Consider the following 26,928-nt stretch of genomic DNA (forward strand, 5'->3'; position numbering starts at 1 on the left):
GTGGTCTTCCTCTTTTGTTTATTTTTCTTTTATATTTTTTGTCTTGTAATTTTCTTCATCGCTTTGTATTTTAATTTAATACCCCAAAAGTTTTCTTGAAACTAAAACTTGTCACATAACTAGTACGCAATGTTTTGAGCTAGCACACAAGATTTCAAGTGATTTGGAAAATACATAAACATTTGTTTATTTTTAAAAGGCTATTTTAGTTGTTACATGGGACTAATCGGTGAGTCAAATGATATTAGTTTCTACATGTCAATTAGTGAAAAATTTGCAACATCTCCAACATTTGTAGTTCTTATATTTGAAAACTTTTGTTGTTTGCCTATATTTTAAATTTGAATTTGAATCGTTTTGAACTAACGCGAGTTTATCTACAGTAACCGAGATGACGTGGCATCAGTAGCAGAGGTTTACTGTAGCTTAATTATCCGGGCGTCACACCTCACCGCCCTCTAAGAGGTACGTCCGCTTTAATACATGCCTGGGTATGAGTCCGGATTATTCAAAGTCTCCTTTATTCTTAATGCCAGGAGAAACACGCGGCAGACGGTGGAAAAACGCCCTGTTAGCCGAATGTCTGCCAATCCGGTACCGAACTCGTCAACTAGGACGGGAGCTGATGCAATGCCAGTTCCACCGCCTCATGAGGATTCAGACGACGTATCTGTCACGAATTCCGAAGTGGAGAGCGCGATGAATCACCATCTATTGAAAGAGGGCATGCGCGCTTCGGCCTTTTCCGAGTCAGAATTTACTGCACTCAGTTCGGTAGATGCATACCTCTGAGCAGCTCGAGACGGACTTGCCGGAGTCATTCAGTTGTTCTCAAAGGACATACAGGTAAAAATTTATGCAACTTGAATAGTAATATGCCAGTAGCCCCCGAGACTTGAAGCGGTGAAGCAAACCGATTTAAGGATCGATAATATCTGCAGGTTCTTAAAGAAAAGAACACTGCGCTAGCCTAGGAGCTGAAAACCAACCAGACGCAGCTGAATGCTGTCACCGCCGAACTGGTAGAAATGAAAAAGATCGCAGTGGGCGCGTCTGGGGATAAAAATCATGAGGGGAAGAAAAACAAACAATCCGAAGAGATGGAGAGCTTAAGGGCTCAGTTATCGGCCGCGCAGAAAGAAAATGAAAAACTGAAGGGCGGCATGTTCGGTATGTGTTTCCCCTTTTTTTATGCAAAACCCCTCTGGGCTCTCATGTTTGGTCCATAGTTCGGAATGTCATGACTTTGTTGACACAGGCCTGTTGACTGGTCGACCGGAGGAAGAAGTATCCGGATTTCAAGGTGACGTGCTAAAGGAACTGTCCGCGGTACATGCTCGGGCCCGAAAAGCCATGAAGAGTATGGTGAAGGCTTTATGGCCATCTGATACCCCTCCAGAAAGTATGGAGGGCTTGACAAACCTGTTCAAAGGTGCCCGGCGCCGGTTCGAGCTATGGAACACATCCGCCTGCCGTGAAGGCGCACGAGAAGCCTGGGCCATGGTGAAGACATGCTTCACCAAACTGGATCCAAATCATATGGCCCGAGTGGGACCACAAGGACCAAACGGGAAAGAAATTCCATTGAACTTGGTGTATGACCAAGTAATGATAGCTGCGAAATATTCGCAGGAAGACTGTAGGTTAGACAGTCTTATAGATGGAATAGATAAGGAATAGGTTTTTGATATAATGTATTAATGTACGTTTATGATCAACCTGTGTCTTTATCCGAACATGAGAAAAGTTTTGTCATCGCAGGCTTTCGGCTTTAACCTCCGAACCAAAATGATGGAGTGTTTCCGGATTCTTATTCGAAATGAAAAGAAGTATTTACTATGTCCGGAAACCAGGCAACCCAGTCATAATGCTCGAACAGACAAAAAATAGAGTTCAGGATGTATGTTATATTACGTGTGTAAGAAACATCTTCTAAGGAAAATAGTTCCGTTAAGGGTTCCTTTCCTTGGGTCGGCATACTATAATTACGCGTGCTAGGGCGTGTGATCCGTAATACGGAAAAAACTGTCTCGCACTGTTTAAGGTGGTTACAATAATGTAACAATCTGTCGTTTGATTGCCGACCAATTATTCTCTTAAGAACGCTAGCTTTCGGCTTCACCCGTCTGAGGTACATGTCCGGATAACCCAGTTGTAACAATCGCAGAGGTGCTCCCTTTACGCCCTAGCCGAACAATTAGGAATGTAGGGCATAAGCACAGGAGCAAGGCAACCCAGCTTGACAAAAACTTAAGTCATAGAGGTGCATATAATGGCAAAAAGATGTATATGAACAAACGACACATATATTGTAAGCTCTAGGCTCGGAATCTCTTCTCTATTCCTAATGTCTCAGTTGGTAGTCTTCGTTCCGGGTTTATTTTCGTCCCACCTTCCACTTTCGTCGGGTTTTTTCGTTGGTTTTTTTGCCATCCAGGTGCCGCCCCGGCCCCGGCCATCCAGGTGCCGCCGACCCACGCACGCCGCCGCTCCACGCGCGTGGTCTGCCCCTCCACGCCTCCATGCGCCGCTGCAGCCCACGCACGCCATCTGCCCCTGTAAACCTCCACGTGCCGCCGATGAGTTCGTCGTTGCCGATGGGATCGCCACAAGGTGAGTTGAATCAACCTAGCACACAACGCGGTGATTGGGAGATGGGATCTTCTGTTGCCCAGGGATGTACATCTGATTTTAAGAATATCATCTGAGTCCTGCGTCCCTTTAGCCTCCTCCCCTCCAACCTCCATGGCTCTGTGATGAAATCAAGGTTGACTGATGTTTGATATGAACAGAATAAAGTCTACAGGTCAAAGGGAAAATAGAATGGGCTTCCATATGATGGATGTACATGGGGGAAATAAGTCTGATATCTTGGTGTTTCAATCTCAGATTGAATTCTTCAACAAGATTTAGTCCAGGAGCAAGTCTACTGAGAAGAGCAAGGGTGTCGATCATGAATTTTTGTTTTAGTTGACTGTAGGTTTCATGTGGTATGTTTCCAGGTTCGTTCTTTGAATTTGTTTTCTTGTTAACTTCTGACGCTATAGATTTTATATCAGTAAAAGTGTCATCCTTGGTGATAAGATGGGACTATATTAGAGCTATTATTAGTGTATGCTAGACTGGATCAAATGTGGACATAAAAATGCAACAAAACTGCAAGTCCACATCTGATTCAACACACTTCCACTGTAGTGTTTGAGTGCATATACTGATGTTCTTTGATCAACATAGGGTGATGCTTGGTAGTTACCCCTCTCTCAGCCTTGCAAAGTTTGGGAGTGTGAATTTGCAACTTGGACACCTCATAGAATGTTGGTCCGAATATTCGAAATTGATCATGTATATATCCCTAGCAGATCTAAGATGTCACTACTCTTTTTTTGGTTGTCAGGAAATGTATTTTTGATCTCAGCTTCTAATGATGAAAAGAAGTAGTCAAGAATAAAATTTGATGTCCTTTGGCACCTTACAAGATGATAAACATCAACACTGATGTTCTGTTGTTCTGATAACTGCAAAATAGGAATGCATGGTACTTATGTAACCACATATGTTTCCTTCTTCACTTTTGGGAGGATATTTCTTACACCCTTTATATTGACTTGTCCCTGATCGTAATATTGCAGCATCAATGGGCATGAAGGGCGTGGGTTGAAGACCAATTATTCTACATTGTTCGGGCTATTTAAAGGTAACTGTACTAAACATCCTGTTCTTACTGCTCTTTACTCTTTAGTTAATACCATCAGTGTGGCATTCCTCCTTTTTAACGTTCTTTTAGTTAGTAGCAGTATTTTTGAAGTGTTTCTACCATTTCTCTGGAGGTTCTAGCGGTGTTCACGATATTAGGCTGTAATTGTTGCCAGCCTGATCTTGGTAAATTTTCCTTGCTTAGTCTTAATATTGAAACTTGCTCGGAGGATCCAACCAAGGCCACATTTTTGATAAATAAGATGCAAGATTCTATTCTGTCAACAGGCTTTGATGTGTCATCAGCAGCTCTATTGCAAGTCTCTAGCGTCGACTTACCCCAGTTCCTTCGGTTCAGATGCCGTTTCCTAATTGCTAGAGCTGCAAGGGTACATATTTACTTCCTTATCATCCTTGAGTCATGTTATCTGCGAGGGTACTTAATTGCTTACATGTTTGCAATTTCTATGTCGCTTCTTTGCTACAAAATGTAACATGTGATTTATCTTTTGCCAATCTTCGTCAAAGTGTTTTTGTTTATACATTGCAGGAACCCATAAGCCAATAGTATTAGATTTGGATGGCTTTCCAGGGATTGAAGTGGTTGGAGCTGCAGGCCGAACTCAAATTATTTGTTTTTTCAATACCATTTGTTAATTCAATTGCAAACATTGTGGTACACGTATTATGCTAATAGGTAAAGCTTCTGTTATTTACACCTTTTTTTATTTAACAAAATTGAATGTACAATTAGACGTTTAAGTAAGTTTTCTTTGTGTAGATACACCATCTAGCCTTACTCACGCCCAACTCTTTTTATCATTCACTTCCAACTATATTTTTCACTTTGTGTAGATAAAGACATGTCCCAATCTTCTTGGTCTGCTCACGTATGGTATGCATGAATCTCTAAGAATAATGTGGAATCATCTCATCTTCATGCTACTTCGCCAAGCAAGCTTACATATTTTTTGATCTATAGTTCATTTTTAATACAGGAGGCGATCTGAATTAAAGGAAGAACTCTATGTTGTCTGCTTGAATCAATTGTTCATCTCTACATTAACGAATAGGTATGGAGTTGCTTACTGTTACTTCAAATTATCAAGATTATCTGATACTTGGTATTTAGTGATTAACATACCACTAAATATAATATCTCATGGTATGGGGAAATGCAGAAGAATTTGTTCAGACTTCAGAAATGTGTGGTTGAGGAGACAGGAACACACAGCAGTCTGCACTACACACTTGACATACGTGCAAAGGTGAAAATTTCCCTTTTCTTGGTGCTTCTAATTATTGATGTCTCATGGTTAGGATAATAAGTATGTACTTTGTGATGCTTTTGTTTTGATACAGTTTGCATTATATATTATAGTTATATTTTGTCAGATGACATTTTTTTGTTATTTCTGATTAGAGCTTGCTGTGTCCATGTATAAATATTTTTGGGAGCGTACTATGACATTTCTGTGCCACGACACATTTGGTTTAGGTTTTTTAGAGCAAATAGGTGTATATATCATGATAATCGTTTTCTAAGCATGTTCATGAATATTACGTTTATGCTGGATCATTCCGAATTTTACTAACCTTGCCGGTAATGCATCTGTGCATGATCTTAATTGTTTGAATATTATCATTCAACATGAATGGGTGGCCTCACAACCAATATATAGTTGTACCTCAGTGGAACAACTTCATGTTAAACTGACGTACCAATCTGGCATATTGGCCCATCTGTACGTGGGAGGTTTTTTGGTGATATAATCATGCAGGTTAACCATCCATGCAATTGAAGTGACACGTCTAGATTTTTGGGGAAAAGTTGTGGTATATTCCCCGCATCTGCTCTTCATTGTCATAGCTACTTTGCTACCTCCCTGCAATCTGTATGAGTTGTGCGGTCTGATGCTTTTGAGTGAGAACACGCCTGATATGATTTACTTCTTTCTGCCCTGAATTAACAAGATGCTCAGTAACATTGTCTTGAAAAATAATGTATGCGAATGTGGATGTCAGATTGTTTTAAGGATTTGATTATGGTAGTTTTACCTATGACGATAACAAAATACAAAAGACACACACACTCACACACAAGTACTACTGAATTATGTTTTTCTATAGGTCATCAGATATGTTTGTGGAGGCTTTGGCTAGCAAATTTGTTAATTTTTGCACATAATATCCAATTAGGTTTGCCAGATTTATTTTTTCATTCTATTAGTTGCAGGCCTCATATGATAACTTGCTTTCCTTTTGCCCGCAGGATCTTCACTAAGATATATCGAGCAGAGCTCATCACGACATCCTGTGACGTTCTCAACCATGTTATCCTTCACGATAAACATATTTTGAAGGAGACAAGAGAGCATCCAAGCACGACCATGTTGAACTTGATGTCTTGCTGCAGTACAAGCGGCTGTTGTCCCTTGATCCAGGTATGATTTCCGAAGATTATTTCACTAATTAGCTATACCCAGTGTAGATCTGGCACGTCCACTTCTAAATGAACAAGATATTTCAAGGTGATGCATCGTGTCGTGGTCGTTGTCTGTGCTATCCGTCTTCCTCATTTGTGCTAATTTGATTACTCTTTTTTGAAGGCAGTGCATCGTCGGGTTTCTCATAACATGTTGGTAGATTTTATTTATTGTCTTCTTAAGAAATAGATCGACCCAAAACATTGTTCATATTTACAGGTTGATTATTTTCGTAGATTTATAATCCAAATACATGACCCAGTACAAGATTACGAGCTTGGAGTCGTCCTTCTTGTTTGGGAGGGCAGATTTGGTACTAAACACTTAATTGGTGTTGATAGACTTGTACTGTGAAAAATAATGGTAATATGAACAGACTGATAGTGGTATACATAGGGTGACAAGGAGTTATTATTTTCATTCCTATATGCAACTTTTCTGGCACTAACCAATAGTATTGTGCTGCCAGAACACTGTATGCTTAGTATTGATTAAATTTTATTATCAGCAAGTCATATGCCTTGGTTTGGTGGTACACACCGCAAGAGCTCCTTAAATTTAGGGACACATCAAGCCACAGTTTCATGGTTCTCAAGAACATTTATCTCGAGAAAATTCTAAATATTTTGATACCAAATTTGTCTTTTCGTCATCCCATTTTTCTGATGTAAGTTGGATGACCTTCATTCAGTTAGAAGTATAAGAACAGTAACAGCTGCTGAAGGGTTTTATTAAGTTAGAAAAAAACTTCCACAAAATCTTGTCACCAATAAAATTTACCTATAAAGGAATCATTTTAGAAAATAGATACAAGATCCTTGTCAGTTTGAGATGTTCAACTCCCAACTTGTCTTCTTTGTTCTGTTCTGTGCAAGTGTATCTTGTTGATTATGTGGATGGTGTACTTGTACATACTAAAATTGCGGGCAAAACAAAGTGATGGATGGTCTACAAGATGATATTGATGAATTAATCTTCAGGGTAAAATAAGCTAACCAACATGCATCTGTTTAGTTTGAAATAATATTGCCTTCAAAATGTATGAGTGCAGTCTTCGCATCTAATGTTGTAGAATCAAACATTGATGTTGCCTTACTAAGCATGTATGTAAATTCTCTTGGGAAGAAAAGGTATTAACTTGCAATTTGCAACATTGTCCCGAAAATACATGAGGTTCACACATATAATCATCTGTTTTATGTGGTTTGTTATTTGTGATCAATGCAAATGCTCAGAATTTTTAAAAGCGTGATCAATGATCTCTATTTATATCAAGATAACTAATGGAAAACTGTCTTTGACAACTTTAAACCTAACTCTCGGCACATTCTAATCTAAAAAGTATGGTACCATCTCATATGATGAATATTACTTTGGCGCACACCTCGTCCCCCTTGATAGCGGCGGTGGATCAACATGAACACTAGGGGAGGGGATCAAGGCGGTGGATTGACATGAACACTAGGGGAGGGGATCAAGGCGGAGAGCGGGGCGGTTGGCGGGGGACTCCTCCTTGGCTGTCTGTACGGAAGTATGGTGTGAAGGACAGAGGGCGCCATGGTGACGATGAGGTGGGCGCCATCTTATTTTAAAGGAGTGGGCTTCAGGGAGAAATGTCCTGCTATGGCGGAAAACCAAGCGGGAAGGGGAGGGTTCGACGGGAAAAGGGAAGGGTATGTTGTGGGGTGAGTTTTTTTTGTAGGACCGAGTGCTGGAGACTATATGGTAGATAGTCTGGACAACCATATTTCTCCATCACATATGGATTAGATTTAGGGGAGCCCGGACTGTCCAGATGGTTGGATTTTGAGGAGCCTGTTGGAAGCTTGTTTTATATCTGTACACGTTAGGACGTATGCGGGAAAAGGAACTTCAACCTTGGAGACGACCTAATCGTTTGGTTGATTCATTTATGTGAATCGTAGCACGTAGCAACGCACGGGCGTTTTACTAGTAATAATAAACTTCTACTTAAAAAGCCCGCAGTTATGGTGGGGTGTGTACATTTAAGGATGTATACCCTTCAAGTGTTTGGCTTATCCGAACACATCCTGGCGATCGTATAAAAACGAGAAGAAGAAAAATTGAAAAGGAGAAAAGGAACGAAAAAGAAGTATGGCCGGACTTATGCGTAGAATCTTCGGAGCCGAGTAGCGTTCCATGCGTTCGGCTCTAAACGATTGTCCGATGCATTACGAAAGCGGTAGGCTCCTCCAGTGAGAACTTCATCTATAATGAACGGACCCTCCCATTTTGGCTTGAGCTTGTCCTTTTTCTTCTCTAGGAGGCGTAAAATGAGCTCACCGACATTATAAGTCTTTGCCCGCACTTCTCTGCTTTGGTATCTCTGAGCCTGTTGTTGATAGAATGCGGAACGGGCTTTTGCAACATCGCGCTCCTCCTCCGGGCCGTCTAGGTCATCCTGCCGATTGAGCTCGGCTTCTCTCTCTTCATACATGTGCACTCGAGGTGAGTCATGAATAATGTCGCAGGGCAAGACAGCCTCTGCGCCGTACACCATGAAGAAGGGTGTGTATCTGGTCGTGCGATTGGGCGTGGTCCGCAGTCCCCAGAGTACGGAATTGAGTTCGTCGACCCAGTGCTTATCTGACTCCCGTAAGGATCGCACTAGTCTGGGTTTGATGCCGCTCATTATCAGGCCATTAGCTCGTTCGACCTGACCGTTTGTTTGAGGGTGATATACAGAGGCGTAATCGAGCTTAATGCCCAGGTTAGCACACCAATTTTTCACCTCATCGGCTGTGAAGTTAGAGTCGTTTTCAGTAATGATGATGTGCGGGACGACATAACGGTGTACGACACCGGATATAAAATCGATCACCGGCCCAGCTTCGGCCGTTTTTACTGGTTTGGCCTCTATCCACTTAGTTAATTTATTCACCATAACCAGCAAATATTTCTTCTTATGGCTTTCCCCTTTAAGGGGTCCGACCATGTCTAGCCCCCAGACCACGAAAGGCCAAGTAATGGGGATTGTTTAGGGCAGTGGGCGGCATATGGCTTTGATTGGCAAAAAGCTGGCATCCGACACAACGCTATACAAGGGCCTATGCATCTGCTCGGGCCGTGGGCCAAAAGAAACCTATACGAAAGGCCTTACTTACAAGGGCCCGAGCTGCGGCATGATGGCCGCCAAGACCAGGATGTATTTCAGCCAAGAGCTGCCGTCCCTCCTCTTCGGAGATACATCTTTGAAGAATTCTAGTAGTACTTTTCTTATAGAGTTCTCCTTCATGAACTTTGTAGGCTTCCGAGCGTCGAACTATGCAACGAGCCTCATTCTGGTCATCAGGGAGCTCCCGCCTATTAAGGTAGGCTAGGAAAGGTTCGGTTCATGGAGCAATGACAGCCATGATTACATGGGCTGAAGGTGTTATTTCGGTGCCCGAGCCCCCGATGATATCAGAATTGTGTTCGGCATCTGGGGGTGTGATTGGCTCCGGACTAATATTGCCGCTCTTGTCCTGCCACACCACGGATGGCTTGAAGAGCCTTTCCACAAAGGTGTTAGGTGGGACGGGGTCGCGTTTAGCGCCCATTCAAGCAAGGATGTCCGCGGCTTGATTACTGTCTCGAGCAACGTGATGAAACTCGAGCCCCTCAAATCGAGCTGATATTTTGAGTACGGCGTTGCGGTATGCCGCCATCTTTGGATCTTTTGCATCAAATTCTCCACTTATTTGGGATATTGCGAGGTTTTAATCCCCGCGCAACTCGAGGCATTGTATGCCCATGGAAACAGCCATTCGGAGACCATGCAGTAGTGCCTCATATTCGGCTGCATTGTTGGAGTCCGTATACATGATTTGTAGTACGCAACGGACTGTGTCCCCTGTAGGGGATGTTACAATGACACCAGCCCCCAATCCGGCTAACATTTTAGAGCCGTCGAAGTACATCACCCAGTTGGAGTATGTGCTATACTCTTTAGGGAGTTCGTCTTCTGTCCATTCGGCGACAAAGTCGGCCAACACCTGAGATTTAATAGCTCGGCGTGGCTTGTATGTTATTTCAAAAGGTAAGAGCTAGATGGCCCATTTGGCAATGCGGCCAGTGGCGTCCCGATTGTTTATGATGTCACTGAGTGGTACTTCAGAAGCCACCATGATCGAACACTCTTGGAAGTAGTGCCGCAGCTTCCGGGATGCCATGAAGACCGCATACGCTATCTTTTGATAGTGTGGGTATCACGATTTGCATGGTGTAAGAACCGCCGATACATAGTACACTGGTTTCTGGAGTGGGAATTGATGTCCCTCTTCTTGTCGTTCGACGACGAGTACCGCACTCACCACCTGGTGAGTTGCAGATATGTAGAGCAACATAGGTTCGCCAACACTTGGTGCGGCAAGGATTGGGTTGCTTGCTAACAAAGTTTTATTTCTTCCAATCCTGTTGTAGCTGCATCCGTCCACTCAAAGTGGTCGGTGTGTCGGAGCAGTCGATAGAGTGGTAGCGCCTTTTCTCCTAATCTGGAGATAAAGCGGCTCAGGGCTGCTACGCACCCAACTAGTTTTTGGACCTGCTTTAAGTCTGCTGGCGTTGCCAATTGTGACAAGGCTCGGATTTTTGCTAGGTTTGCTTCGATTCCTCTATTGGAAACGATGAACCCGAGTAGTTTTCCGGCTGGAATGCCGAAGACACATTTTTCCGGGTTGAGTCGTATGTCATATGTTCGGAGGTTGTCAAATGTGACGCGTAGATCGTCCACCAATGATTCGACATGTTTAGTCTTGATGACGACATCATCTACGTATGCCTCCACTGTCTTGCCAATTTGCTTTTCCAGACATGTTTGAATCATGCGTTGTTAAGTGGCGCCGGCATTTTTGAGCCCAAAAGGCATAGTGTTGAAGCAGAAAGGCCCATAGGGTGTAATGAATGCCGTTGCCGCCTGGTCGGACTCCTTCATCTTAATCTGATGGTATCCGGAGTATGCGTCAAGGAAACATAATGAGTTGTGTCCTGCGGTCGCGTCAATTATTTGGTCAATGTGGGATAGTGGAAAGGGGTCCTTAGGGCAAGCCTTATTGTGGTCTTTGAAATCGACACAAAGGCGTCAGTATTTATCCTTCTTTGGCACCATGACCAGGTTGGCTAGCTAGTCCGGATGCTTGATCTCTCTGATGAATTCAGCCTCAAGTAGTTTGGCCAGCTCCTCCCCCATAGCTTGTCGTTTGGGTTCGAAAAATCGCCGCAGCGTCTGCTTGACTGGTTTGAACCCCTTTATGATATTGTGGCTATGTTCGGCCAGTCTGCGTGGGATCCCGGGCATGTCCGAAGGGTGCCAGGCGAAGATATCCCAATTTTCGCGCAGGAACGCTCTTAGGGCGGCGTCGATTGTTGGATCCAGCTGTGCTCCAATGGCTGCTGTTTTGTGAGGATCCGTTGGGTGTACTTGAAATTTGACTATTTCGTCAGTTGGCTTGAAGGAAGTGGATTTGGGCCTCTTGTCGAGGATTACATCGTCCTTGTCCACTGTGGAGCGCAGAGTGGTTAGCTCCTCGGCCGCGAGGGCCTCGGATAGTGCCTCGAGGGCCAGGGATGCAGTTTTGTTTTTGGCGCGGAGTGCTATATCCGGATCACTAGTGATAGTGATAACTCCGTTGGGCCTTGCCATTTTGAGCTTCATGTACCCGTAATGGGGTATGGCTTGAAAGCGTGTGAACGCGTCTCGCCCCAACAGGGCGTGATATCCGCTATTGAAAGGTGCCACGTGGAAGAGCAACTCTTCGGACCTGTAGTTCTCCGGCGTGCCGAATACTACGTCAAGCTTAATTTTCCCTGAGCTTCGTGCTTCTCGACTAGGGATAATTCCTCGAAAGGTGGTGCCGCTTTGCTCAATGCGACTCTTGTCCATTTGCATTTTTTGGAGCGTATCTTGGTAGATGAGGTTATGTCCGCTGCTGCCGCCGTCAATGAGCACTTTAGTGAACCGAAAGCCATCCACAATTGGATTTAAGACCAAGGCGACTGGTGCTCGGACGGATCGGGCCCTTGGCTCGTCATCGGCGGTGAAAGTTATTGCCATATCATTCCAAGGATTTATTGCGGCTACCTGGTTAATTTCGGCGAGGTCGCTTAGTGCCCTTTTGCACCGATTATTTGAAGAAAAGGTCTCGAAGGCCGTAAAGACATTGAGATGGGTGTCCTCCGAAGAGTGCCTCTCTGGGGTGGTGTTGGTGAGGATGGCCTCGCCGCTCTTAGCCACCTGCCGCAGTACCCACCAAGCCCGAAGGCTATGTGTTGGTTCGTTATTCGGCATCGTGTGTATTTGACATGGTTTGTCAAGAAATTCGTCAAGTACAGTTCTATGTCCCGTGAAGGGCTTGATTTTCTTGTCAGTCGAATGATGATCGGGTGCCCCATAAGGGTGCGTCCTTCTTGCCCGTCCGGTGAGCTGCTTAAGGGCGGGAGGTGTTGGGGAACGTAGTAATTTCAAAAAAATTCCTACGCACACGCAAGATCATGGTGATGCATAGCAACGAGAGGGGAGAGTGTTGTCCACGTACCCTCGTAGACCGACAGCGGAAGCGTTATCACAACGCGGTTGATGTAGTCGTACGTCTTCACGATCCGACCGATCAAGTACCAAACGCACGGCACCTCCGAGTTCTACACACGTTCAGCTCGATGACGTCCCTCGAACTCCGGTCCAGCTGAGTGTTGAGGGAGAGTTTCGTCAGCACGACGGCGTGGTGACGATGATGATGTTTCACCGACGCAGGGCTTCGCCTAAGCTCCGCAACGGTATTATCGAGGTGTAATCTGGTGGAGGGGGGCACCGCACACGGCTAAAATATCGTATATCAAGTGTGTGTCCATGGGGTGCCCCCTGCCCCCGTATATAAAGGAGCAAGGGGGAGGCCGCCGGCCTAGGGAGGAGAGGCGCGCCAAAAGGGGGAGTCCTACTCCCACCGGGAGTAGGACTCCTCCTTTCCTTGTTGGAATAGGAGAAGGGAAGGGAGAAGGAGAAAGAAGGAAGGAGGCGCCCCCCTTCCCTAGTCCAATTCGGACCAGACCATGGGGAGGGGCGCGGCCACCTTTTGAGGCCTTTCTCTCCTTTCCCGTATGGCCCATTAAGGCCCAATACGAATTCCCGTAACTCTCCGGTACTCCGAAAAATACCCGAATCACTCAGAACCTTTCCGAAGTCCGAATATAGTCGTCCAATATATCGATCTTTACGTCTCGGCCATTTCGAGACTCCTCGTCATGTCCCCGATCTCATCCCGAACTCCGAACTCCTTCGGTACATCAAAACTCAATAAAACTGTCATCGTAACGTTAAGCGTACGGACCCTACGGGTTCGAGAACTATGTAGACATGACCGAGACACCTCTCCGGTCAATAACCAATAGCGGAACCTGGATGTTCATATTGGTTCCCACATATTCTACGAAGATCTTTATCGGTCAGACCGCATAACAACATACGTTGTTCCCTTTGTCATCGGTATGTTACTTGCCCGAGATTCGATCGTCGGTATCTCGATACCTAGTTCAATCTCGTTACCGGCAAGTCTCTTTACTCGTTCCGTAATACATCATCCCGCAACTAACTCATTAGTCACAATGCTTGCAAGGCTTATAGTGATGTGCATTACCGAGTGGGCCCAGAGATACCTCTCCGATAATCGGAGTGACAAATCCTAATCTCGAAATACGCCAACCCAACAAGTACCTTTGGAGACACCTGTAGAGCACCTTTATAATCACCCATTTACGTTGTGACGTTTGGTAGCACACAAAGTGTTCCTCCGGTAAACGGGAGTTGCATAATCTCATAGTCATAGGAACACGTATAAGTCATGAAGAAAGCAATAACAACATACTAAACGATCGGGTGCTAAGCTAATGGAATGGGTCAAGTCAATCACGTCATTCTCCTAATGAGGTGATCCCGTTAATCAAATGACAACTCATGTCTATGGCTAGGAAACATAACCATCTTTGATTAACGAGCTAGTCAAGTAGAGGCATACTAGTGACACTCTGTTTGTCTATGTATTCACATATGTATTATGTTTCCGGTTAATACAATTCTAGTATGAATAATAAACATTTATCATGATATAAGGAAATAAATAATACTTCATTATTGCCTCTAGGGCATATTTCCTTCAGTCTCCCACTTGTACTAGAGTCAATAATCTAGTTCACATCGCCATGTGATTTAACATTAATAATTCACATCACCATGTGATTAACACCCATAGTTCACATCTCTATGTGACCAACACTCAAAGGGTTTACTAGAGTCAATAATCTAGTTCACATTGCTATGTGATTAACACCCAAAGAGTACTAAGGTGTGATCATGTTTTGATTGTGAGATAATTTTAGTCAACGGGTCTGTCACATTCAGATCCGTAAGTATTTTGCAAATTTCTATGTCTACAATGCTCTGCACGGAGCTACTCTAGCTAATTGCTCCCACTTTCAATATGTATCTAGACCGAGACTTAGAGTCATCTAGATTTAGTGTCAAAACTTGCATCGACGTAACCCTTTACAACGAACCTTTTGTCACTTCCATAATCGAGAAACATATCCTTATTCCACTAAGGATAATTTTGACCGCTGTCCAGTGATCTACTCCTAGATCACTATTGTACTCCCTTGCCAAAATCAGTGTAGGGTATACAATAGATCTGGTACACAGCATGGCATACTTTATAGAACCTATGGCCGAGGCATAGGGAATGACTTTCATTCTCTTTCTATCTTCTGCCGTGGTCGGGCTTTGAGTCTTACTCAATTTCACACCTTGTAACACAGGCAAGAACTCTTTCTTTGACTGTTCTATTTTGAACTACTTCAAAATCTTGTTAAGGTATGATTACATAATAGATGGGGATACATACAAGGCATTCAAATGCCGCAAGAATACATCAATACATCATACATAGAAATCAAATCCGACTACGGATGAAACACAAATAAAAGCTCAAACGATATCCACCTTGCTAGCCCAGGCTGCCGACCCGAAACCTAACCCAAGATCGACGAAGAAGAAGAAGAACTCAAAACGGGCAAACATCGCTCTCGCGTCATGATCATCGCATTATCTGTACCTGCGATTGTTGGTGTAGTAATCTGTGAGCCACGAGGACTCAGCAATATCATTACCATGGGTATCAAGACTAGCAAAGCTTAATGGGTATGGAATGGATAAGTGGTGAGGTTGCAGCAGCAACTAAGCATGTATGGAGGCTATCATACGAGTACCAGAGTAAGATAAGAAACTACACAAACGTTCGCAAACATGTAATGATCACTAAGTGATCCTGACTACTTACGTTCAAACATAACCCAACCGTGTTCTCCTCTCGAACTTCCCCGAAAAGAGACAATCACGGCTACGCAACGCGGTTGGTGTATTTTAATTGAGTTTACTTCAAGTCCTCTACAACCGGATATTAACAAATTCCCATCTGCCACATAACCGCGGGCACGTCTTTCAAAAGTTTAAACCCTGCAGGGGTGTCCCAACTTAGCCCATGACAAGCTCACGATCCGCGAAGACAATCCTCCATCACGGGATCCTCCGATCAGACTCGGAATCCCGGCGCACAAGACTTTTCGACAATGGTAAAACTAATCCAGCAAGACCTCCCGGCGTGCCGACACCCTGATAGTAGCCGCGCGTATCTCGTCTCAGGCCACGTCCGGATGAGCGAAGCGTACAGGATCCAGATACCCCAAGTTGCGTAGGGGCGGTCTCGCACGGTGCTCTAGTTGGGACCAACACCATCGGCACTGGCCCCGCCCTGTATGTAGAAAATCCTCGGGTTCGCGACGCCCTATGCCAATTAATTATTAGGTTCAAGTATTATTATGGCAAATGTTAAAACCAATGTTGGGCCTTGCTGGAAGAGTTTTATTCAAAGCGAAACGTCAAAAGGGTCCCATACCCCTCATCGTGTTAGGAACGCAAAATCAAGGAACATAACACCAGTATGACGAAAACTAGGGCGGCAAGAGTGGAACAAAACAACATGCATAAGGCCGAGCCTTCCACCCTTTACCAAGTATATATGTGCATTAATTAAATAAAAGATATTGTGATATCCCAAGAATATCCATGAAATCCATGTCCCAACATGGAATAACCTGCAACTGCACCTGCAACTAGCAACGCTATAAGAGGAGCTGAACAAAGCGGTAACATAGCCAAACAACGGTTTGCTAGGAAGGGGAAAAATGTTAGAGGTTTTCATGGCAATTTGGGAGGCTTGAGAAACAAGTGGTAGGTAGCGCGACATAGCGATAGCATTGAGACAACTAGCATAGCAAAGATAGTAGTGAGATCCAAGGTGACGGTCATCTTGCCTGAAATCCCGCTAGGAAGAAGAATGAGTCCATGAAGTAGACGAAGCCAACGTAGTCGAACGAATCCTCACAATCGCAACGTAACCGGAACTATCAAGGAGAAGCGCAACCGGAAAGAAGCAAACATCATGGTAAACAACCATTACATAAACATGATGCACAATCAAGTACGATGCATGTTCGGTTTAAAGAGGCATGCCAAAGTGCAACAAGCAATACTATAAATTAAGTGGAGCTCAGTTGCATATTGAAGAAACACCACATGCAAGTATTTAGTTCACTCTCATTTATGTACCCAACAATATTAAATGTTGTTGAACATGGCAAGAGATGAAGCATAAGTAAACTAACTATTTAGGCAAGTTTAAATAGGGCCGGAAATAACAAACAAAAATTCCAAAAAATCCCCACATGTCATTAGCAATTTTAAGGCAAGCAACAATTTCAAACATTTAAATGTTGTTATCATGATGCGGATGACATATGCAAGTATATGCAATTTTATGAAAACTAGATGACCTATTGCGCCCATGGCGCAAAGGCCGAGTGCAAGCCAAGTATTGAAAGAATGTGCATTAAAATATGTAAAAACAAAATGAAACATATGGAAACAAGTATGGATCAATGATAAATATATGATGGCTATTTCAGAAGCATACCACACAGCAGTCTAAGCAGCAAATAACCGACAGTTAAATGCACAGGATGGTCTTAGGGGATTACATAAGATTCAAAAGGATGATAAACATAGAATTCTTGGTAGGCATCTATACTAATGCTAAGTTATATAACAAAGGGCTCTTGCAACTTGCTTATATTTAGTAGACGATCAGGCGCAGTCCTTTGGAAGTGCTTTTGAAGGCGAAAGCATATGCTTGCCCTTTGTTCATCTGTGCCTGACGGAAGAAGTGGCTCCAGCCTCTAGTGATGGTGGCCCTTTTGTCAACACCCTTGATAAAGCGGGCTGTAACAGCGATAGTTCCGTCTCCAGTAGAGTTCACCATGTTCAGCATTCATGTGTGGGAAAAGGGAACCCGTAGAAAAGGAAACCCTAAAGTACTGAAAATAACAGTAAAGGTCAGTTAGTATATCATTTTATACCATGTCATTGTATGAAACAGAACATAGAAATTACAAAGGATTACCATTCTTTTGCCGTCTGTTGCAAATGTTTTTGTCATGTGGCACACATAGTAGCGATCAGGCGTGGTGGTACTGTGGATTATCTTTCGCAGTCTATGAACATTATGGTTGTAGAGCTTAACTATGTTGCCACACACAATGTGGTGACTAAACTCATCTAAGTGGTGGATGCCAAGCTTACCTATGTTAAATTATACAAAGTTATACCATTTAGCAGTTGATGTGAGAGTTGTTGGAATGGGTAGAGCAATGTAGCTCTTACCACGGAGAATGTACTTTCCAGTGGATTTTCTTGCCTTTGAACTTTTGGATTGAGCTTGCTTTGCGTGGGCGATGAATATACTCGAATGGCTTGTTGTGCTTCCGACACAGTGGTTCGTCCGTGATGAATAGATAAGAAAATCATGGTAAGATAAAATAATCTCTATGATTTGAAACCTAAGTCAATAGTCATCATAAGTATGTTTTGAGTATCACCATGGGTAATTTGGCCACCGTTGATATCACTGGCTGTGTCTGCCTCCTCTTGTTTAACTGTTGTCATCTAGAAAGTAGTAGAATAATTAAGCTGACTTATCTGCCTGTGGTTTCAGTTGGGATGTTTAGCAGTGATGCATGTGTCTTAATATAGTGAGACTGATTATTATAGGACATAACTTCACAGGCCATTAGTAAGAAATTGCAAGTGTATCAGGACTGGATGTGCTTGCCACATATGTATTCCTATATGTAGATGGAAACAGGACAATATAAACTATGCAAGATATTATTCAGCAGAACAGCTCAGGTACATGGCGATCTTGAGACTGAGCGATGACTGATGGTTGTCCCCATATAGTGCCATCTTGCAACTTTCAGGAGCACATCGGCGAACATTAGCCAGAAGCCTTGAAGGGGCTAGGAGAATAAAGAATACATTTGAAGCATAATTTTGTCCACTTTTTAGTAGCATTCCACACAACTTTAATAGGAAGCCGTAGTCATGGTCTGACAATGAGCAAAAGAGTCTGACAATTCAAATATCTGATCTTAGTTTTAAACATGGATGTCTACTATGGAGCCGTGATGTATACTATGCAAATCAATCCAAATAGAGTCAAACACCAGAACAACCACACATCAAGAAGCCCTATCCATCCTAGACAAAAGAGAACAATCGATGAAGGAAAATACTCTCTCCTCCAGGAGCTTCACAAGATCCGAATTCTCTTGCATTTACACACACATAGATTCAAGAAAAAAAGAGCAGCGCTAGCGACCGCAACACATCATAGTCATAACCAAGAAAGAGACGGCGGTGGAGTCGGGTCAGCAAATCTTGCCTTGACCAACCAAGTGATCCCATCCATGCCGTCCGCGTACCTCAACCCGTCCTGCCGCCGCCAGCGGCCGCCTCAGGTTGGTGATGTCGCAGAGCGTCTTCCTCCTCACCGAGGTGGCGCTGGCAGAGCCGAGTTTCCGCAGAGCGTCCATGTCCGATGCGTTCCTGGTCTGCATCACCGCCATCTGTGGTGAATCGATCCGGCGGTCATAAACAGCGGACGCACGCGATGCCTCCAGATAAATAAAAAATGTAAAACTATAAAATATAAGCACTGTCATCATCAGATAGCTTAATTCATAAATCCTGGCACCTCCACCAAGCAGCCATTTCACATCTTCAGTACAATAAAAAGAATGTTTACTTGAAATGATTGACATGTTCTTGATGATTATTTAAATCACATAGTTTGCTCTGTCGTCAATCAACATAAACAGTGAAAGAAAATTAGAACACAGCACCTTTTTATGTAGAAGAGGCGAGCAGACTATTGGAAAACATGGCATATATTTCTGCATATGATTGAATGTGAAGTGGAGTACTGGCTGACCTTGCAAAGACTCCTTTTCTCGAGGGAGTTAAGACATACATATTAGAGGCAAGTAGAGAGCGGCCGTACTTGTCGTCGGCTTCCACGCAGCCGCACCATAAGCACGAAGCTGAGAGGCCATAAACATGCAGAGGCTACTTTTCAAAGATTACACTGATTACTCTCAAGGAAGAAAATATGTAATTCATAGAAGTATATCGACATAGCAAAATCTTTTGATCTCCATGATTCCACTGAGATTGATTTGCCTGGGGCTGGGGACCCATCCAGGACTATAGGATAGCAAAATCAATGAATCTAACAAATTGCAAGGTAATGGGAAATTTTGTGGCAATGAAGGACCAGGAGGAGGGAACCTGTGATAGCAGGGTTGATTCAGTTAGGGGTGATGAATCCCGAGCTCTCCGGCACCAAAGAGTCCCTCTGTTGCCACCATCCTATGAAATTACTCTCAGTTAGATCGAGATAGTCAGGGATTCTCAAGCCTGTGCAAAATTCTAATCCCTCACAAGTCTGTAGATAAGCTATTCTACAATCGACTATTGGATCGAAAGATCCTGCAACTTTTTACATACTCGCACGGGGAAATCACAAGCGCCAACGACCCCAAGAGGTGCGCCTGGGTGAGAGGGGCGTACAAGGAGGTGGATGCCCCATAGGCAACGCGGAGGAAACAGTCAGAGGTGCAGGCGCCGCGCCGGCGTCCATGGTGACACCGCATACCAGCAGTCCGAGCGGCTAGGGCTAGTTGCGGATGATGTTGAGGACCTGCAGGTCGAGTTAGCGCAATGGAGATGGTAGAGAGCACAGGAAGGTGCTGGATGGCCGCTGGGACCGCCGGAGTGGGCTGGAATCGGCCGGTGGCTGCTCCCCTTCTCCAGATCGAGGCCATGCTGCTGGCGCCGTGAGGAAGAGAGGAAAATGAGATGAGGCGGGGAGGCGGAGCAGCTCTTCAAAATCTGTATGAACATGTTCTATGCTCGACCAATCCAAAAGGAATATCATTTCTATGGCTACAGTGACCATGCCTACAAGGCTACAATCAGTAAGCAGCAACCATTGTTTGGCAGTCTACACAATCACTGTTAGACCCCCTAGCTAGGAAGCAGGAAGCACCACATGTGCACACAGAACACCCAAAGAACTAACCCAAACAGGTAGTGCAGTGCACTGAAAAATGATGACACTACACAAGCATGCACACGAGAGAAAGCATACGAACATCTTCTCCAATAAGCAAGGAGGAAGCGTGTAGTTTTGAGATAAACTTAGAAACTAAGCATTTGAGATCAGCAATAACATAAACAAAATTCATAATCTAATTAACTGGTCCGCAAGAGAATCACCTATGATCTTTGTAAATTGATGAATTAGGGAGGGCTTCCATGTTTGCTTTTATCAAGTTTAGCTATGCTTTGATGTATTGTTCGGCAATGCTCAGGCTAGCAGCCTACAAATTAGAGGCATCATATATGTTTTGCTAGGCAAAAGGGAAAAACACAATCAAAATCTTATTTGAACGGACAACTCTTGCACTGAGATTTTACAAGAGTGATACCTTGGTGTTGCGTTCAGATTTAAACGACTCGGAGACCTCATGCCTACATTGAAAAACAAACCAAGTCCGTCAGCTTGGGAGAGGGCTGCTTTCCATGAGAAGCAATTATAAAATTCTATGACAAGAGATTGTAAGCATCTAAAATCAAGCCAAACTATCTAATTAGAAGGCATAGAAGGACTACACACTAATCTTTGTAATATAAGCATAAGCATGCTCATCTCCCCAACCAGGACGACGACGACTCCAACCAAGCATGTCCAGCTCTCTAAGGAGCCATGGATGACAAATATATGATTGTACACTAACTCAAATGATTAGCAATAAATAAAATATCACAACTAAGGTGGAAATACGAAGAGAGACAACCCGAGAAATTTTTTCAGGTGCAGCACACACTCCTGAAACCAGATGGAACATGCCGTGCAACCCCCACCACCACCTTCAGAAAATCCATAATAATCCTAATGTATGACCAAAAAGAGAACAAAAATTAGGAAGGTTAACTAAGGTACGGTATTGATGATTGCATTAGAAAAAATAAGAAAAAGATGTACTTCTATGTGGCACAATAAATGGTGCCGAGCAAATAAACTGTACATTTAGCTTTCCTGTTCGACCACACAGAAAATAGGACAGCCCAACCGAAGTACTAAATTAGTCTTTATGTGTGAAGGCTGGAAGCTATAGTCTGTTTAGTGATAGATTACCCATCAAAGCAAAAGTAATTCAAGATTTTCAATGGTATTCCAAAAAGTAATTCAAGACTTTGTCCTTTCTGTACATACCAATAAGAAAAGCTAGAGAAATTAAAAAATATCATCTCATACTACATTTCCTGCCGGTGAGCTTGTCAATCAAGCTGAGGTGAAAAAATATTCAGAGGTCCACCAGGCAGTTGTTGGCGCAGCCCTAGACTAGCTCTCTCTGGTTCACTCACGGACGGAGGTAGACGAAGGCACACTGAAGAATTTTGTGGCGACCAATACCCCGGCGACCAACGCGACGCCCCGGCGCTCAAACGCCCTTTTTTTCAGCTCGCAACTGCCTCACGGCTACAGGCACAAGCACAGCACTTAAGTAGTAGATGCACGCGCACAGCTCATCGGCCACACCGGCCACTAACCTATGCACCTACGCAGGACCCAGCCTCGCAACCGGCCACTAACCGCACGTACTCATCCACTCCTAGAAGAGCTCACCTAGCTAACTAACTCAGCCATGCATGTAGGAGTAGCAAACTTGGCCAGCACACTCGCCAACGGCCTGCTCTACGTGCCAGCCTGAGTACACACGCTACACACGATACACACATATGCCACGCTGCTGCGTCCCCGGAAGTGCCCGTGCTCCCCGCACTTGTAGCAGCGCCTGCGCCTGTTGCCGCCGCTCCCCGACGCCACGCTGCGCCCGTCGTCGTCGTCCCGAGCACCGCCGTGTCGACTCCCGTGCTGCCCACTGCGCCGCCGTCATGAGCAGCTGCTCACCCCCGCGCCCGCCGCCGTCTTGTCCACGGCGCCGAACCCGCTCGTTGAACGCACGCAGCCGCCCGAGCGCTTCGTCGAACGCCATCGTCGTCACGTCGTGGAACTGCTTGATGCCGGCGACGACGGGGAAGAGGCGATCCGGCACCGTATCCAGCAACTTCTTGACAAGTGCTGCGTCGTCCAGCGTCTCCCCGAGGTTGGCATACCTCGCCGCCATCGCCGCGAGCCTCCCGCCGTACACGTCGAGCTCCTCGCCGTCCGCCATCTTCATCCGGTCGAATTCGCCACGCAGCGTCCCCAGACTCGCCGCGCGGACCCGATCAGCGCCGACGAACCTCACCTTCAGGGAGTCCCATACCTCCCTAGCGGTGAGCTTCGTCGACACCTGCAGCAGCACATCCTCCGGCAACGCCCCGAGAAGCAACGCGCACACCATCTTGTCCTTCCGCGCGTTCAACGCCGCGTCGCCCGGCGCCACCGCCTCCCATACGGTGTGGACGTCGAGGATCGCCTGCGCCTTGATGGCCCAGACCGTGTAGTTGTCCGCGGTCAGCATCGGCATCGCCATCGTCGCCGATCCGCCCGCGCCGCCGCCGTGTGGGACGAGCGCCATGGTCGCCGGTGATCGCCCGAACCGAAGCTCATGCATGCAGCTAACAAGATCATGCATGTAGGAGTAGCAAACTTGGCCAGCACACTCGCCAACGGCCTGCTCTACGTGCCAGACTGAGTACACACGCTACACACGATACACATATGCCACGCTGCTGCGCCCCGCACGTCCCGCCCGTCACGCGCGTCACCGACGCGCCCGACAAGCCCGACGGCACCAATGTGTCCCGCCCGTCCCGCGCGCACCCGACGAGCCCGACCACACACGCCGTGGCTTATTCCAACAGCAGTAACCCATGATGCTTTTTTTATAGCTAGCAAAGTGAACCATATAGTAGATGGGAAACAATATAAAGGCCAAATAAAGCAATAATCCATTCATTTGTCGTAGCCAAAAAGAATAAATAAAATAGGATGTAAAAAAACAAATTAAAAACAGAGAAAAGAACAACAAATAGAAAATGGGAGGAGATAGAACAAGCAAAACTAAATCTAAGAAAATGAGAGCATACCAGGCAAAGTGAGAGTAGAGCAAATGTGCGCAGAAAAATAAAAAAACAGAAGGGGAGTTGAAATACCCACGGATGGGTTGGAGACGGCAAGGTCATCAAGAAGTACGCCTAGCTCTCGCGAAATGTGAAAATTTTGGAAGCATGAGCATCAAATCAGGTATTTCTACTTGCTCCCAAGCTGAAAACCAGAACATCCAGAAAACTATAAATTAATTGAGCAGGACAACTTCATCTCAGATTAGATGTTAGACATATATCCTGCTTTTGACATGGCTAACCGCTAAAAGATCCTCATGTTCGCGTAGTACAAAATCAGTTTATGGCAATATAACAGATCAAGTGCCTAAAATAATTAGCTTGGATCATCTTCGGCAATATTCCAACAAATAAGGTTATGACCATTCCTTATCACCCATAGCACAAACCCTCTGACTTTCAACTCAGCTACAAGATCAGCATCATATTTAAAGAGAGTTTATTAATTAACTACATAAAGCATAGGTATGGATAGCACATGGAAAGTAAAACCAGAGACGAACTTTAATACTTTCACCAAAGCATGGCAAGATATACGTTTGTTTAGCTACAACTACTTGATTATATACTAAGAGACTACAAATCAAACATGTCAGTAAATCAGGAGTAAGAACACCATAAAAATATCTTGGCAAACAATTAATAATTGGAGATGGGAAATAAACCAAGCCGAGATACTTGTACAATCGTTCAAGTAAATCCACGGAAGGTAAATGCCATATTCTTTTCTGTTCTAGAAGTGTGTAAATCAAGTTTAGATCATTTGGCAACAGAACTGACATCTGAAGCATATTATTGATAAACACAACCCACACTCTGTTTTCAAGAATCATACAAAAGCAATCAAAATAGAAGGCTGGGTAACTAAAACAACTTTGATTAAAGCTGTCACACTACAATCAGGATGGCTTTTTTTAAACCCACCCATAACATGCATGGCATGAATCAATATTTGCTCGACAAAAAATGTATAATACATTTACCATCACATGAAGGATTACATTCATAAATTAAAAAGGAAAAATCGAGAATCACTGAATACTTGTTAAATACACATGATAGGGAATATAGAGGTCAAGAATACCTGCTGAAGCACTGAATTCCACCAAAAATGTCCGCGACAGATTGAATAGCTCTCCAGATTCAGGTGAAATGCACATCCATAAAAACGCCTCCGCATATTTGTTGTCAAACAATGGTTTGCCTAAAAATAGTATGTCATACACATTTGTCAGTACATCAATCAGAATTTTGTTTCTATGAGAAATAAATCACTCACATTAGCACAAACAAAATGAAAGAAATAATCTCACTTGGAGCCTGAGCCATAGAAATTAAAACAATGCTTGAGCTAGAAAACATAACTCTAAACTGGACAGCAGCAGTTCCTTCTAAACTAGTGTGGGCCATCTTTTGTGGAGATAAAACCCGAGCATAAACAACACACGGACAAACTCTAGCCTTATGGTGACACACGAATCAGAAATTAAAAATGTGAGGATACAGGGAGGAAGATTGTTGAGACACAAGCACCTAAACCTGCAGGTCGACATCTCGAGAGCTGAAGGAAGAGGAGGGAACCGTGGCAGAGAAGAGAGGCGGCCATATCCTTGCTCCTGCTGCTCCGGCCGGCGCACGACCTCTAACTCCTCTCAACACCCCTGCAGCCGGCAGCTTCATCCATGAGACAAAGGGATGAAAAGAAGCGAGTGAGGACAGGGGGATAGATAGAGGGACATGTAGTTGCAGCTTCGCTAATCAAAAGAGGGGAGTACAGAAAGGAAGGAGGACGAACTTGCGTGTGTAGGTATGAAAGACGACGAGCCGGCGGCACTCCTTCCGGTGATCTCTCTCCCTCTCATCTTTTCTCTTCAGCAGATCGGATCGAGCGCCCTCGTCGTCTCCCTTTGCCGCCAGATCTTTGCCGTCGCTGGAGAGAATAGTGAAGGGGAGGAAGAGGCGGCGCGGTGGAGAGCAGGGCAGAAGGGGAGGAGGCGGCGGCGCCGTGGAGAGGGAGGGGAGCGGGGCGGCTAGGTTTGGAGGGGAGGGGAATGGGCGTGCGTGTGGCTCGGGGGGAGCGGGGGAGACGATGGCTCGGGCGGAGGGGGGGAGATGCAGGCCGGCTCGCTCGCTCGCACTATTTCGCTCGTGTGGTGCGGTGCGCCCTCGCGTTTTTTTTCCCACGTGGAGGGCGGCGCGGTGGTTTTTACCCCTCGCGTGGTGCGGTGCGCTCGAGAGATGGTTGTGCCTAGCACTTATCGAGGGTTTATATGTTAGATATTGACATAATATGATATGAGGCATTTGTCACCATGGCGGAAGGAAAAGGATGTCACGGCGGTGAAAATTGGAAATGGTGCCACAGCAACATTCTGGGTTCCGGTAACTCGTTGGGGTACCGGTGCAAAAGAGCAAGTGTGTGGATGTGCAGAACATGCTAGAGATGGTGGGGTGATCCCGGATTCCGGATGTCCCACGAGTTGGTGGCAAGGCAAACATGGAAGGAAAGGTGCAAGCGACAACTCGGACACGGTGCAACCACGAGCATCTCATACATCACACACGCATTCGTCCATGAGTGTCGTCTCGGCGTTATACCTTCGAAGCGGATCGGGTTTGATGCGTCGTAGATGGGAGTAGACGTTCTCGCAACGGTAGTGGAAGTAGTAGTACACGGGTCGTAGTGGGAAGTAGTGGTGCTATCGTTCATCAGCGATCATCGGGACAGCAGTGAAAGTAGCAGTACACGACATCTTATCGAGAATCACGGTGGCGGTAGTTGTACACATGTTGTAGTCGAACTTGATGGAACCAATGTCCTCGAGGGTAGTCGTGGTACTTGGGGTCTTCGGACTGCCGGTCTCGGTTCTTGCGACGGTAGTGGTACAAGGTTGGGAAGTAGTCGTACTCGCGAACTTGTCGGATCCACGGCGACGGTAGTGGAACTTGACGCACCGCCGTGTGTAGTCGTACTCGGTGTTACATGTAGTTGAACTTGAGGGGGTCTTGGCGTCGGACTTGCGGCCTTGGACAGAATCATGGCAGGGTTCAGCTGCTGCCCCACGTCCATGACGAAAACGAAGCTCGGGCATGAAGTCGAAGCAGCAAGCAGGGGCGCGGCGGCTGTGGTGGTGACTAGCAAGCGGCGGCCATGGGTGCTGGTGGAGGCCGGCG

General features: G+C 45.1%; 1 protein-coding gene and 3 long non-coding RNA genes across 48 annotated transcripts; 2 read left to right on the forward strand and 2 right to left on the reverse strand.

Moving 5' to 3' along the window:
• Positions 1 to 216: 216 nt before the first annotated feature.
• LOC109749197 (uncharacterized) lies at positions 217 to 1,839 on the forward strand. The gene is made up of 4 exons (XR_002229587.4): positions 217 to 465; positions 537 to 846; positions 942 to 1,170; positions 1,259 to 1,839. It is a non-coding gene; the product is annotated as an uncharacterized lncRNA (long non-coding RNA).
• A 600-nt stretch (positions 1,840 to 2,439) lies between these two features.
• On the forward strand, positions 2,440 to 6,690 carry LOC109749181 (uncharacterized). 2 transcript variants are annotated; one of them, XR_012184534.1, is made up of 8 exons: positions 2,440 to 2,990; positions 3,395 to 3,535; positions 3,630 to 3,694; positions 4,244 to 4,390; positions 4,549 to 4,588; positions 4,692 to 4,766; positions 4,875 to 4,961; positions 5,966 to 6,690. It is a non-coding gene; the product is annotated as an uncharacterized lncRNA (long non-coding RNA). The 2 variants fall into 2 exon arrangements; XR_005756945.3 differs by lacking the exons at positions 2,440 to 2,990; positions 3,395 to 3,535; positions 3,630 to 3,694 and adding exons at positions 3,783 to 3,879; positions 3,982 to 4,082.
• Positions 6,691 to 17,337: 10,647 nt separating this feature from the next.
• LOC141023365 (uncharacterized) lies at positions 17,338 to 18,286 on the reverse strand. The gene is made up of 4 exons (XR_012184569.1): positions 18,156 to 18,286; positions 17,941 to 18,038; positions 17,681 to 17,859; positions 17,338 to 17,594 (listed from the first exon to the last, which is right to left on the reverse strand). It is a non-coding gene; the product is annotated as an uncharacterized lncRNA (long non-coding RNA).
• A 386-nt stretch (positions 18,287 to 18,672) lies between these two features.
• Positions 18,673 to 25,933, reverse strand: LOC109749123 (uncharacterized). 44 transcript variants are annotated; one of them, XR_012184548.1, is made up of 11 exons: positions 25,550 to 25,870; positions 25,288 to 25,428; positions 24,839 to 24,958; positions 23,789 to 23,896; positions 21,477 to 21,571; positions 21,108 to 21,150; positions 20,896 to 20,999; positions 20,188 to 20,442; positions 19,906 to 19,986; positions 19,550 to 19,683; positions 18,673 to 19,184 (listed from the first exon to the last, which is right to left on the reverse strand). XR_012184548.1 is itself a non-coding variant. In XM_040389432.3 (8 exons), the coding sequence occupies exons 1-7, from the start codon at positions 25,614 to 25,616 to the stop codon at positions 19,578 to 19,580; spliced, it is 609 nt and encodes a 202-aa protein (XP_040245366.1). In that variant the 5' UTR covers positions 25,617 to 25,898; the 3' UTR covers positions 18,673 to 19,184; positions 19,550 to 19,577. The 44 variants fall into 44 exon arrangements, 5 of the variants coding, with proteins under 5 accessions (XP_040245366.1, XP_040245364.1, XP_040245365.1 ...); XR_012184546.1 differs by lacking the exon at positions 20,188 to 20,442 and having other exon boundaries at positions 19,550 to 19,658; positions 21,296 to 21,571; positions 24,843 to 24,958; positions 25,288 to 25,415; positions 25,550 to 25,933; XR_012184545.1 differs by lacking the exon at positions 20,188 to 20,442 and having other exon boundaries at positions 21,296 to 21,571; positions 23,785 to 23,896; positions 25,288 to 25,415; positions 25,550 to 25,902.
• Positions 25,934 to 26,928: the final 995 nt, after the last annotated feature.

This window comes from Aegilops tauschii, chromosome 5, assembly GCF_002575655.3.
Source record: "Aegilops tauschii subsp. strangulata cultivar AL8/78 chromosome 5, Aet v6.0, whole genome shotgun sequence".
NCBI classification, from domain to species: domain Eukaryota; kingdom Viridiplantae; phylum Streptophyta; class Magnoliopsida; order Poales; family Poaceae; genus Aegilops; species Aegilops tauschii.

Bases quoted from the DNA above. Each gene is read 5' to 3' on its own strand.
- LOC109749123 (XM_040389430.3), bottom strand. From the start codon at position 25,616: ATGAGAGGGAGAGAGATCACCGGAAGGAGTGCCGCCGGCTCGTCGTCT. The intron at 19,987-21,107 runs GTATCACTCTTG...GTAATTTCATAG, and splicing joins AATCTGAACGCAACACCAAG to GATGGTGGCAACAGAGGGAC. The intron at 19,684-19,905 runs GTTCCCTCCTCC...TTTGAAAAGTAG, and splicing joins AATCAACCCTGCTATCACAG to CCTCTGCATGTTTATGGCCT.